Source organism: Monodon monoceros, unplaced genomic scaffold (assembly GCF_005190385.1).
Source record: "Monodon monoceros isolate NGI ecotype Baffin Bay Population unplaced genomic scaffold, NGI_Narwhal_1 Super_Scaffold_6, whole genome shotgun sequence".
Taxonomy (NCBI): Eukaryota; Metazoa; Chordata; class Mammalia; order Artiodactyla; family Monodontidae; genus Monodon; species Monodon monoceros.
Genome location: NW_021703783.1, coordinates 23,905,394 through 23,919,989, shown reverse-complemented (window position 1 = coordinate 23,919,989; position 14,596 = coordinate 23,905,394). Strand labels below are relative to the sequence as shown.

At 37.2% G+C, this 14,596-nt stretch overlaps 1 protein-coding gene across 1 annotated transcript in view; it reads left to right on the top strand.

The window, feature by feature from the left end:
* Nucleotides 1-9,885, top strand: part of OVCH1 (ovochymase 1) — a 47,762-nt gene extending 37,877 nt beyond the window's left edge. The window contains exons 19-21 of the mRNA XM_029206697.1: nt 7,080-7,205; nt 8,637-8,772; nt 9,738-9,885. Coding sequence (XP_029062530.1) covers nt 7,080-7,205; nt 8,637-8,772; nt 9,738-9,885 — 410 coding nt within the window. The remainder of the gene's footprint in view (nt 1-7,079; nt 7,206-8,636; nt 8,773-9,737) is intronic.
* Nucleotides 9,886-14,596: the final 4,711 nt, after the last annotated feature.

Genomic DNA, 14,596 nt, shown 5'->3' with positions numbered 1-14,596 from the left:
CGTGGCTCATGGGCCCAGCCGCTCCGCGGCATGTGGGATCTTCCCGGACCGGGGCACGAACCCGTGTCCCCTGCATCGGCAGGCGGACTCTCAACCACTGCGCCACCAGGGAAGCCCACCACCTGTTCTTTGTATAGGTGTAACACAGGCTTTTTGGCTGTCAGTAAAGGTGGAGGTGGGAAGGTGTTGGAAATAATTTGGTTGATGGGGATACCTGGAAAGAAAAGTTTAGGTATGTTACTCTGAGTGTGTGTGATTCACACACAAGTGCACGTGCTTGATTCAGGAGTATACGGAGGCCAGGGAATTGCTTTGAGGTTGAGATTTTCTCAGGATAAATTCTGAGAGATTGAATTATTGAATTATGAATTATTGAATTAGAAGGCTCAAACGTTTATTTAAAGGATCTTTCTTTAGAAATGCTATCTCATTTAGACTGCAGAGAAAACGATTAACTGCCTATCCCCCATTGCACATTTTTCCCCTATGATCAGATTACCTTCCCCATCCACCCTGAGTAAAATGGCTCCTTGTAGCTGCAGTGAAATCCAGACTCCCTAGTATGACCTTTTGCCTCGCTCTCCCTTAGCTCATCATGCTGTCCCCTCAGGGCCCTTGTCCATCACCACCTCTCCCAGCTATTCAAAGACCTCTTCCTCATGCATCTAGTCAAGTCTTGACTAGAATGTGCCTTCTTTTTTTTTTGATTTGACATTTTTTAATATAATTTTAAGGTTACTTTGCATTTACATTTGTATAGCTGAAACAAAATACTGGCTCTATTCCCCGTGTTCTACAGCACATCCTTGAGCCTATCTTACACCCAATGGTTTGTGCCTCCGACTCCCCCATCTCTATATTGACACCCTCCCCACTGGTAACCACTAATTTGTTCTCTATATTGGAATCTGCTTCTTTTTGTTATATTCACTAGTTCTTGTTTTTTTTTTTTTTTTTTGAGTATAACTGCTTTACAATGCTGTGTTAGTTTCTGCGGTACAATGAAGTGAATCAGCTATATGTGTACCCATATCCCCTCCCTCTTGGAGCTCCCTTCCCCCACATCCCACCCATCTAGGTCATCACAGAGCACTGAGCTGAGCTCCCTGTGCTGTACAGGAGGTTCCCACTAGCTATCTGTTTTACACATGGCGGTGTATTTATGTCAAACTGAATCTCCCAATTCGTCCCACCCTCCCCTTCCCCACCTGTGTCCACATGTCTCTTCTCTACGTCTACGTCTCTATTCCTGCCCTGCAAATAGGTTCATCTGTACCATTTATCTAGGTTCCACATATATGAATTAATATATGATATTTGTTTTTCTCATTCTGGCTTACTTCATTCTGTAGGACAGACTCTATGTCCATCCACATCTCTACAAATGACCCAGTTTTGTTCCTTTTTGTGGCTGAGTAATATTCCATCGTATATATGCACCACATCTTCTTTATCCATTCATCTGTGGTTGGACATTAGGTTGCTTCCATGACTTGGCTATTGTAAACAGAGCTGCAGTGAACATTGTGGTACATGACTCTTTTTGAATTATGGTTTTCTCAGGGTATATGCCCAGTAGTGGGATTGCTGGGTCATATGGTTGTTCTATTTTTAGTTTTTTGAGGAACCTCTGTACTGTTCTCCATAGTGGCTGTATCAATTTACATTCCCACCAACAGTGCAAGAGGGTTCCCTTTTCTCCACACCCTCTCCAGGATTTATTGTTTGTAGATATTTTGATGATGGCCATTCTGACTGGTGTGAAGTGATACCTCATTGTAGTTTTGATTTTCATTTCTCTAATAATTAGTGATGTTGAGCATCTTTTCATGTGCCTCTGCGCCATCTGTATGTCTTCTTTGGTGAAATGTCTATTTAGGTCTTCCACCCATTTTTTTAATTGGGATCTTTGTTTTTTTGATATTGCGCTCCATGAGCTGTTAGAATATTTTGGAGATTAATCCTTTGTCCGTTGCTTTGTTTGCAAATAATTTCCCTTATTCTGAGGGTTATCTTTTTTATGGTTTCCTTTGCTGTGCAAAAGCTTTTAAGTTTCATTAGGTCCCATTTATTTATTTTTGTTTTTACTTTCATTACTCTAGGAGGTGGGTCAAAAAAGATCTTGCTGTGGTTTATGTCAAAGTGTGTTTTTCCTATATTTTCCTCTAAGAGTTTTATAGTATTCGGTCTTACATTTAGTTCTTTAATCAATTTTGAGTTTATTTTTGTGTATGGTGTTAGGGAATGTTCTAATTTCATTCTTTTACGTGTAGCTATCCAGTTTTCCCAGCACCACTTATTGAAGAGGCTGTCTGTTCTCCATTGTATGTTCTTGCCCCCCTTGAAATAAATTAGGTGACCATATACGCATGGGTTTATCTCTGGGCTATCTATCCCGTACCATTGATCTATATTTCTGTTTTTGTGCCAGTACCATACTGTCTTGATTACTGTAGCTTTGTAGTATAATCTGAAGTCCGGGAGCCTGATTCCTCCAGCTCCGTTTTTCTTTCTCAAGATTGCTTTGGCTATTCGGGGTCTTTTGTGTTTCTATACAAATTGTAACATTTTTTGTTCTAATTCTGTAAAGAATGCCATTGGTAATTTGATAGGGATTGCATTGACTCTGTAGAGTGCTTTGGGTAGTATAGACATTTTTACAATATTGATTCTTCCAGTCTAGGAGCATAACATATTTCTCCACCTGTTTATGTCATCTTTGATTTCTTTCATCAGTGTTGTATAGTTTTCTGAGTACAAGTCATTCACCTCCTTAGGTAGGTTTATTCCTAGGTATTTTATTCATTTTGTTGTGATGATAAATGGGATTGTTTCCTTAATTTCTCTTTCTGGTTTTTCATTGTTAGTGTATAGGAATGCAAGAGATTTCTGTGAATTAATTTTGTATCCTGCAACCTTATCAAATTCATTGATTAGTTCTAGTAGTTTTCTGGTGGCATCTTTAGGATTTTCTGTGTATAGTATCATGTCATCTGCAAACAGTGACAGTTTTACTTCTTCTTTTCTGATTTGTATTCCTTTTATTTCTTCTCTGATTGCCATGGCTAGGACTTCCAAAACTATGTTGAATAAGAGTGGCAAGAGTGTATATCCTTGTCTTGTTCCTGATCTTAGTGGAAATGCTTTCAGTTTTTCACCATTGAGAATGATGTTTGCTGTGGGTTTGTCATATATGGCCTATATTATGTTGAGGTAGGTTCCCTCTATGCCCATTTTCGGGAGAGTTTTTATCATAAATGAATGTTGAATTTTGTCAAAAGCTTTTTCTGCATCTATTGAGATGAGCATATGTTTTTTCCCCTTCAATTTGTTAATATGGTGTATCACATTGATTGATTTGCATATATTGAAGAATCTTTGCATTCCTGGGATAAATCCCGCTTGTTCATGGTGTATGATCCTTTTAATGTGTTGTTGGATTCTGTTTGCTAGTATTTTGTTGAGGACTTGTGCAACAAGCCCTAGGTCCCACACAGCCCGGAGCGGGGCTCAGAGGGCAGCGGACCCAGTCTGGGAGCCCAGCCGGCTTCCGGGGACAGGAGAAATGCTAGGCACACTCCCCCCATGATCCTCCGAGCCCCTAAGAGTCTCTCCAGGCGAAGGAACCCCTCCCCTCTCCCAGCCACCCCTCAGGGGCACCAGTCCTGTTCAGTCTCCACCTCTCCTCCCCTCTCACTCTCCCCACGTCCTACCTAGTTGCTTGAGGGTTTCTCCCATCTCCTTGGGTGTCAAAGTCCCCCACCAGCATCCAGTAGGTGCCCTAGTTTTGGGGAGATGCAAACTCAATGTCCTCCCATGCGGCCATCTTGACTCCGCCCCCCCACTAGTTGTATTTTTTAGATTCCACGTGTAAGTGATATCATACAGTATTTGTCTTTTTCTGTCTGACTTATTTCACTTAGCATAGTGCCCTACAAGTCCATCCATGTTGCTGCAAATGGCAACATTTTGTTCTTTTTTATGGCTGAGTAGTATTCCATTGTGTATATATGTCATATCTTCTTTATCCATTCATACTTAGGTTGCTTCCATATCTTGGCAAGTGTAAATAATGCTGTTATGAACTTTGGGGTGCATGTATCTTTTTGAACTGGTGTTTTTGATTTTTTTGGATATATACTCAGGAGTGGAATTACTGGGTCATATCGTAGTTCTATTTTTAGCTTTTTGAGAAACAGTCATACTGTTTTCCACAGTGGCTGCACCAATTTACATTCTCACCAACAGTGTTCAAGGGTTCCCTTTTCTGCACATAGAATGTGCCTTCTTAATGAGGCCTACCTGATTGATGTGAATTTCATCACTCCCAGCTCTGTACTTCTTAGTGGCCCTTCTCTTGGCATTATTGTCTTCTAACCTATGAGGTTGTTTCATGTTTTCATGTCAGTGTCTTCCCTATTGATATGAGCTTCTTGAGGACTGAAACTCATCTCTTCACTTCAGGAATCCCCAGTCCTTAGAACGCTGCTGGACGAAATGAAGGCATTTAATAAATGAGTGACTGATTGAAAGGTCACCTCCTTAAATAGGCCTTCTTAGTCTTAAGTAGCATCATCCTTCACCTCCCACAGTCTTTTTCTATCATACTCTGTTGGTTATTTCATTTGTAACAGTGGTTTCTATTTGAAATCATCTTCTTCACTTATCTGACTCACATGAAAGCTTCATGAGAACAGGGATCTGGCTATTTATTTTTTCCTACTATGTCTCCCCAACTTGGGATAATAGAGACTCAGAACATTTTTTTTTTTTTTACATGAATACATACTGCTAAATTATTCTTCAGAAAGACTAAATCAGGGACTTCCCTGGTGGCACAGTGGTTAAGAATCCACCTGCCAATGCAGGGGACATGGGTTCGAGCCCTGGTCCGGGAAGATCCCACATGCCATGGAGCAACTAAGCCTGTGCACCACAACTACTGAGCCTGCGTGCCACAACTACTGAGCCTGCGCACCACAACTACTGAGCCCGCATGCTGCAACTACTGAAGCCCACGAACCTAGAGCCCATGCTCCACAACAAGAGAAGCCACTGCAATGAGAAGCCCACACACCACAATGAAGAGTAGCCCCCACTCGCTGCAAATAAAGAAAGCTCGCGTGCAGCAACGAAGACCCAACGCGGCCACAAATAAATAAAATTAAAAAATAAATAAATAACTATATTAAACACTTGTTTAAAAAAAAAAGACTAAATCATTTTTCACTGCCATTAGCAATGCATTAGAGCCTCTTTCACCATGCCCATAACCTGATATTATCAATTTAATAAGCATTTGTACTTTTTTAAAATCATTAATGAGGATAAATTTTTTTCATGTGTTGGTTAGCTATTTGTATTTTTAAATTTGTTGTCATTACCATCTATTTTTAAATTTGAGTATTGATCTTATTATTGGTTTATAAGAGCTATATATATGTATATATTTTATATATATATTAATACTTTTTCCTTTGTCATAAGTTACAAGTACTTATTCATAAGGTTGTCGTTTGCCTTTAAATTTTGTATATTTATACGTTGATGTAAATATTTTTAAATTTGTTGGTTTAAATACAGTCATATGTATCTTTGATCTTTGTTTTATCTCTTTGCTTTTATTTTTAAAAATTAATTTCTCAATCCGAGGTCAGAAATTTTTTAATTAAAAGAAGCTTAATCCTGCTGAAATATATTTTCTCATATGGTAAAATGGCCTTATGCCTGCTTTATTCTTTTAAAAAAATTATTTTCTCCCTAATTTATAGCTATCTTTATCATATACCAGATTCTTATATAGAAGTAAATGATTTCTGGGAAAACTTGCCTTTATCATTGTTCTACTGAAAACCATGTTTGACTTTGTTGTGGATTACCTGGGGAACCCCTATAATTTTTCAATGTAGCATTTCTTTGATTTGAAATTCTCAGCTTGAAACTTCTGGAGTTGTTCTCTCCTTCAGATGATAGCTAGTGGAACTGTAGGACTATGATAGAAATATTACCTCTTACTCAAGTCAGGTAGTATTCTAGTACACTGTAAAATACTATGTTTTTCCCTGTGGGAGCCAGAAACCATTCAAGAGCTGCGTTCATCTCTTCTTGCTATAAATAAATATTTGCTCATTCTTCAAATAGTATTTCAACATCATTTATCCTAAGATGTTATGCCAACTAATGTTTTTTTCTTCTTGTATATAATCTTCTCCCTTCTTTCCTCCCTACAAATATATATGGAACACCTACTGTGGGCCAGGGACTGACCCTTCTTGGTTGTGGGCATCCAGTAGTGAACAAAATGGACAAAAAAAATCCCCGCCCTTACCAACCTTATATTCTAGTTGGGGGAGGACACATAGTACAATAAAATATATAATATGTTAGACAGAAGGGCTGGGGGAAAATGACGTGGGAAGGGAGAAAAGAAGCATCTGGGATGCAGGTGTCATAGAGTTATATGCAGTATAACTGGCAAAAGTCCTTCTGAGCAGGTGACATTTAAATAAATGTTACAGAATGATATTGAGTTATTCTTAATAGTAGGTGACTTTGATTCTAAGAAAATCAAGGGTTCTTTCTATACCTTTTTAATCAGCCCTCTGAATCATTTTAGAATTATGGTTATAATTTTATGTTCTGTCTTTGACTTAGGTTCTTAAAGTAAAGTGATCAAAAGAAGATTGGATGTAGGGAAAGAATAAATTTTCAGGTAGAAAAAGTTTTCCATCATGGATTTTCACAGTGATATATTTTTAATAAATAGGTTACTTTTCTAGGAGAAAAATGGCACATCAGCCTTATTTTAAAGATAAAATAATTTGCTACCTATTGTCCTTCAAGGGAGCAGTGTGACATAGTCGACTGTAATAGGTATTGAATTTTTGAACGTGGCTTCCAATCCTGACTCCCCACCATCAGTCTGTGACTTTGGGTGAGTCATTTGAGTTCTGGAACCCTGCTCCTCATTTGGCAGAGTGGAGTTTAAGTAATTGCTACACCTAAATTAGAGAACTGTTAAAAAAGCAAATGTTCCTTTTTTTTTTTAATCAAATTTGATTTTTGTTTTTTTAACCTAGGTGAATTATGTGGGAGAAGGCTTTACCCAATGATTTTCATGAGCTCTGGACCACTGGTGAGGGTGACATTTCACTCCCGTGTGCAAGGTGCTTTTGGCATAAATTATATTGTCTTTAGAGTCCAAGGTATGTTTGGTCATTTAGTAAACTTATAAAGTTAAAAATCAATGTTTTTGTTTTTAGGAATATTTCAAAACTTACACATTGTTTTGTAAGAAAAATTGTTTCTGTGGGGAACGAGCTTATGTTTGAAGGGAAAATCTATTTAAGTGATCTGAGATTGGTCTGGTCCAAGAGGAAAAACTACTCAGTAAATAAGCTGATTGACTTGTAAATCATTCAGAATTGTGATTTCTGGACATGGCTAAGATATATTGATTGCAAGATAGCATTTTTTATTGTGATTGTGATTTTACACCACACTGATCCTTTTCTGTAGCCATAATTCTTGTGGATTGAAAGATTTGAGTTCTAAATCTTAGCTGGCTGATTAGCTCTGGACAATTTATTATCTCTGTATTAGAGTTTTCTTTATAGTGATATTATAATAATAAAAGGTTAGAATGAGTTGTGAAAACAAACTAAACAAATAGTAGATGCTAGCATTATAAATGTAAACTCATGCAATTCAGAGTTTTCAGACTGCATTTTCAAACATGTCATTAGTGAGGTTTCTGACTCTTGATGAACGTAGGTAACCAAGAGCTAGGTTCTCTCTTTGGCACTAAAAGCGTTGCAGAGAGACAATTGGAAAAATGTTAAGTGAGTAATAAAGAAAAGCATGTATATCATAGGAAAGCTTTTTCCTAAAGAACTATGTTATGAATATTGCTTTTAACAAATATCAAATGACATCACATATATATATTCATATATATATATATATATATATAGTAGAATCTAAAATATGATACAAATGAACTTATTTACAAAACTGATACAGACTCACAGACATTGAAAACAAACTTGTGGTTACCAAAGGGGAGAGGGGCTTGGGGAGGGATAAATTAGGAGTTTGGGATTAACAGATACAAACTACTATATATAAAACAGATAAACAACAGGGAACTGTATAGCACAGGGAACTATATTCAATGTCCTGTAATAAAACATAATGGAAAAGAATATGAAAAAGAATATATGTGTGTGTATATATATATATGTGTGTGTGTATATATATATATATATGTAAAACGGAATCACTTTGCTATACACCAGAAATTAACACAACATTGTAAATCAATTATACTTCAATAAAAATTTTTTTCAAAATGAATATTGCTTTTATATGGAATTGTGCAGGGAACCTGCATTTTCTATAGTTATCACACTTTATCTTCCATAGACCCTAGGCTGTGCCAAAGATAATCTGAGAGAGGTGCTGGTTTTCTGTATGTTTTGAATGTTGCAGATAGAAAATTTTTAGTGAAACTACCTCCTGTTAACTTTTTTCTAAAACAATTAGGGAGGAAAGCTGATAGCTCTGAGCTGAAAAGGCATATAACAAGCCTCTTTAAAATTAGTTTTACCTCAATCCCTTTTCTTCTTTATTTCTAGGTCCAAAGAGCAGTAAAACTACCAAATTTCCTCAGAGTTCAAACCAAGAGCATGTGACCACTTGTGACGATGTTATTCTTACCAAACCAACAGGAATCATACAAATCCCAAGATATTTTCACAGAACCACTATGAGGTGAGGAAAGACTGTTTACTACAATGGAAGAAGTTCATGGATGATCCCTTGACAAGCAGGGACATTTGTTATTTGCTTAAGGCATTATTTTCCACTTCCTTCCCTTAAAGAATAGACTTTGAGATAATCCCTTATTTGAGGCCTTCAATATATGAAAACTGAATGTAAGATTACATTAATAAATACTGTTGATAAATTGTACTTTCCTAACAAAAGAGACTATTTATTAGGTAAAGTGGAAAGTCAAATCTCTATCAAAGAGTTTTGGAGATTGAAATAATGTACATAAAAGCTTCTTGCACATAGTAGGTACTCAATAAATGGTTCTTAAAATGCCACAGTGGAGGGGGCTTCCCTGGTGGTGCAGTGGTTGAGAGTCCACCTGCCGATGCAGGGGACACAGGTTTGTGCCCCGGTCCAGGAGGATCCCATGTGCCGCGGAGTGGCTGGACCTGTGGGCCATGGCTGCTGGGCCTGCGCATCTGGAGCCTGTGCTCTGCAGCGGGAGAGGCCGCAGCGGTGAGAGGTCTGCGTACCGAAAAAAAAAAAAAAAAAAATGCCACAGTGGAAAGAGAACCTTCCCTGAATTAAACATTAGAATAAATTTAAAATGAGAAACAAAAAAATTGAAGATTCATATAGTATCAATCCTAAGTAAATTTATGTGATTTGGGGAAGTTTGGGACAAGAATACTTCTTTAACTCTTATAGGCTGCCAATCAGAATTTATAAAATACAAGTGGTTGACCAACCATTCACCATAACGGGTGAACTTTTGACAAATTCAGTATTAGAAAATATTTTTAATTGTTACAGTTTAAATCTTTCTTTCACCTTAAGCACAGAAGAAGCAGGTAGAGTCAATAACAGTGACTCACTGAGTGATGCATTGAATTATGAACAAAGTAAACAACAACATATGCTATTTAGAAGTCATTTCTGACTTTCTTTCATCTGTGCTACAGCTGCCACTGGAGATTATTGGCCCCTTCAAATCATATCATTCGCCTTGATATTGTCAACTTCCAGATGCAACCAATGCCCTTGGCCTGTCAGGGTCACCTGTGGGTTTACGAAGGATTTGGATCAGGCAAAAAATTAATAGGTAACTAATTTCCTGTGAAGAACTATGCTATTGATTTTCTTTCACAAAATATTCTTAGAGTGTTTTATATTCAGTGTGTGAATTACAGATGACATAAATTAGTCTCTTATGTGATATTGAAATAGCCTTACTGTTACTATTTTTTATTGTAATTGAAATTAATGTAACACTCTCTGATTAAGTTAAAAAGGAAAACCCAACTATATGCTGTTTACTTGGGTCATACCTAGATTAAACTTGCCCAGAAATACTAAAAATAAAGGATAAACAGTCTTAGACAAATGTAATGCAAGAAAATTGAGAATATAATATTAATCAGGCAAAATAATGTTCACAGGAAAGGCATTAAATGGGTTTGTCAGTTAGATAGTAACCGAAAACCTGATTACAGTGACTTAAATTCTGAAAGAAAGAGAAATCCAGAGGGATGCAGATGCACCACCAGCTCAACAGTTCAACTCTGTGAAGAATGGCATTACTGCAATTCTCTTGGCCTTTTCCTAATGGTTCCATAATGGCTATCTCAGTTGTCACCATTACACTGGAGGAAAAAGGAAGAAGGGGCACAGGGAAGGATTATCACCAAGGAGAAAGCAAATACGTTTCCAGGAATCCTGTAGCAAATTTAAGTCACTTTGGCCAGATTTGTCACATGGCCATACCTAACTGGGAGATGACTAGAGAAAAGGGAAATGGAAACAGGGTTTGGGCTGGCTGACTGATGTTACCCAATATACCCGGATATAGCAGCCTAGAGTTCTGGAATCTGACGGTCCTGCGTCCAGTAGATCACAGTTCTACCACATAGTAATTCAGTGACTTTGGGAATGTTCCCAAAGCTTTCTAAGAATCAATGTCCTCATTTGTGACATGAAGATAATCTACCTGTAACTTTTTGTGTGATTTAAAAGAAGAGACACTCTGCCATCACTAGCACACACAGATACATGGACATTAAAAATTCCCAATTTAGGGGCTTCCCGGGTGGCGCAGTGGTTGAGAGTCCGCCTGCCGATGCAGGGGACACGGGTTCGTGCCCCGGTCCGGGAGGATCCCACATGCCGCGGAGCGGCTGCGCCCGTGGGCCATGGCCGCTGAGCCTGCGCGTCCGGAGCCTGTTGCTCCGCAACGGGAGAGGCCACAACAGTGAGAGGCCCGCGTACCGCAAAAAAAGAATATTAAAAAAAAAAATTCAAATAAAAAAAATTCCCAATTTAGGGCTTCCCTGGTGGCGCAGTGGTTGAGAGTCCGCCTGCCGATGCAGGGGACACAGGTTCCTGCCCTGGTCTGGGAAGATCCCACATGCCGCGGAGCGGCTAGGCCTGTGAGCCATGGCCGCTGAGCCTCCGCGTCCGGAGCCTGTGCTCCGCAACGGGAGAGGCCACAACAGTGAGAGAAAATTCTCAATTTGCTTAAGTCAGAGATACAGATGCCTAAGGTAACAAGGTGACTCCCAGAGGGAGAGGATGTGTGGCATTCCTGGCCTTTGACTCTTTAGAAAGGACCCAGATGCCAGTGTTACTCTCCACATAGGTAGAGCCCTGCCAGAGTTGATAAAATAGCCAATTGCTAACCCACTGTCCTTTTATTCTTCGGGCTTACATTACCATCTCAGAAGCAGGTGTATTAACAATCTTTGTGTTTCTACTTAAGGGAATGTTAGTAAACATGGAGCTTTCCTGGTTCCTGAGTCAACATAACATCAATAAGGGCTTAGCTTCTTGTGGGGAGACTACAGCATCTAGGCCCAGTATCCTTGGAAATTATCTATGCTTCTTGCCTTACAGAATACCTGTTACTTGTACTGCTTCATGAGATTAATTTGAGAATTAAATGAGAGAATGCATGTTAACCAATATAAAAGAAACCAAGTTTCTGCTGTGTTTGAATTAGAATTATACATTTTAATTCATATTCTTAAAATTGTGGTGCTTAGAAGAAAAGATTAGACTGTTGTTTCCCTATTGCCTCTCCATCAATGGGGTGTTGGAGAACACACAGTTTGGAAGAACAAAGAAATGAAGAAAAATGGAAAACAGTACATTAGTTATATCAGTTATAATTTATAGAATTAATGAACTATATATCTGTTGTTCTTTACTTAGAATTAGTTCACAAAACATGTAATATTTCCTATCTTCTTCCACAAAAATTTTATGACTATTTCAATTTTTGCACATAAGACTCATAGCCTATAGGAGTTAACTCAATTTTTGAGGTCAATAGGTTATTGAATGAATATTTTTAACATAACCGACTATGCTATATCCCAAGAACGCATGAATAGTTTAATATTGAAAATGTATTATCTATCTTAAAACTAGGTCAAATCAGGAAAAAATAGATATAAATTAATGATACAATAATCGTATCCTTAAAACCATCCCAGTAAAAATTAGTTAAAAGATATAGTGGAAAAATCACTTCAGTCATAATTAGCAACAAAAACCATGTAACTAGGAATAACCTTAAAATGAAATGTGAGTTTTATTGTGCAAATGTGAAATTTACACACACACACACACACCCACAACAGATCTGAATAGAGAAAAGACCATGTTCTAAAACTGGAAGACAAAATTAACATTAATTCACCCCAAATTAATTTATAAATATAGCAAAATCTAGCAAAATCCCAATGGGAATTGTTTTTGGAGAGTGAGGAGGAAATTGATAATAACTCTAAAGTTTATCCTTAAAATAAACAGAACTAGCTGAAAATGTTTTTGGGGAAAAAATGACCAGATGATGAGGTGAATTATCAGTATTAAAACATACTTTAAAATAATGATAATTAAAACAGGGTAGTACTGGTACAAGAATAGACACACATGACTAGAAATAAATAGACCAGAAGGGGCACAAGAAACTATAAGGCATTTATATGTGATAAATTTGGCATTACAAATCAGGGAGGAAAATATAAATTATATTCTCTCTCACCTCATAGAACAGTTGATTAAAGAGTTAAGCATTTTTCTTAAGCCACTAAAGGTTTAAAATATAAGCAATTAGTTATGGATGGAGAAGGATCTTCTCATGTAAAAGCAATCGAAGACAATAGGAAATTATCAATAGCCTCCTTTATAACTAAAAACTTTTCTTTCAACAGAAACAAAATTAAAAAGCAAATAACAAACTGAAGATTTTCAACAACTCTGAGAAGGGCTTAAGGTAATTAATATAGGGAATGTTTACAAATCAGTATTAGAAAAGCCCAAATCTGTAAAATAAAATTAATTTACAGGCCCAAATATCTTTGACTCAGCCTTGAATAAATTTCAGTTAAAACCAGAGTTCCCAAGGCTTTTGAGTCTTTTGTTCATGTTCCAAAAGAATTACAAACTATTGACCCAAGTGATTTTGAAAACAAAAAGCACTGGATTAACCCTTAACCTCTTTTGATAGATAAGAAAGGTTAATGAATATTTGCATATCAGCTACTATACAATCTAAATTAAATCTCTCCTTATTTTGTCTCTTGTCACAATGAAGTGATCCTCTGGCCATCTGTTTACTAAAAAGGGCAGTTTTCCTATAATAGTGAAAAGCTTAACAGTTCTAGAATTGTTGACTTGAAACTATGTGTGTTATAACTGCTTTTGTTAGAATGTTTGTTTCAGAAAATACCGTGTATGAACAGTTAAACTTAGAAATGGTTTGTCACAGGGAGCAGATTTGAATCATCAACCTTATGATAATAAACCCTGACTCAACAATTGTAAAGCACAGCTATATTCTTTTAGAATTAAGAGGATCCCTAACATAAAACAATTTTTAAATAGTACAATAAGAGTTTAATCAATTAATTTTAAAACACAATTCAGAATTATTTTCCCAGATATACCTTAATATAAAAATGGGCAAGTGATCTGAATGAGCAATTCATAGATAAATAAATACATGTGAGAAAAAATACTTAGCCTCTTTAAAACGGAAATGAAAAAAATTTTTACCTACTTAACTGACAAAAAAAAGATTTGAAGAATGATTATACTTAGTTAACAAAATGCAGTGTAACAGACATTTTCAGGTTGTTGTTTAGGTATAATATGTCGTATGCTTTCTGGAGGAAGATATAGAAATGTTTTTCAAAAGTTATAAATCTATAACCTTTTATTCAGCATTTCTATTTTTACCCATATTTATAAAAAATATGCCTTGCATTTATGTGTAAGATATTCATTCAGCTGGTGTTATTTATGATAATGGCCAAAAAAAAAAAAAGGATCTAAATAGGAAATTGGTTAAGAAAAGTACAGTAAGTCCATAGGATAAAATATTATGCCACCACTAAATAAAATATTTTCAGCTAACTTTTTTAGAAGACAGAAAACTCTTACATGTAATATTGTAACTGAGCAGGATCCTATAGGGCCTTCCCGGGACAGGCCTTCCCCCCCATACTCTGCAAATTTCCTGAGTTGTTTTAGATGTGGACCACCAACACTCCCCACCCCCCCCCACCCCCCACTAAATGGAAGATGTTAACTACTTGATGACCATGAGCACAGAGCCCCAGGCCTCCTGGAGCCTAAGGACTGATAAAGTTAACCCCTGTGACATCACCCTGTTCCCTCATCATCAGGCAATCAGAGAATTGTGCGCAATCTGATCACATACCCTGCGACACCCCACCCCCACCCCACCAACCTGGCTTTTAAAAATGCTTTCCCTAAACCCTTCGGGGAGCTTGAGGCTTTTTAGGGCATGAGTCTT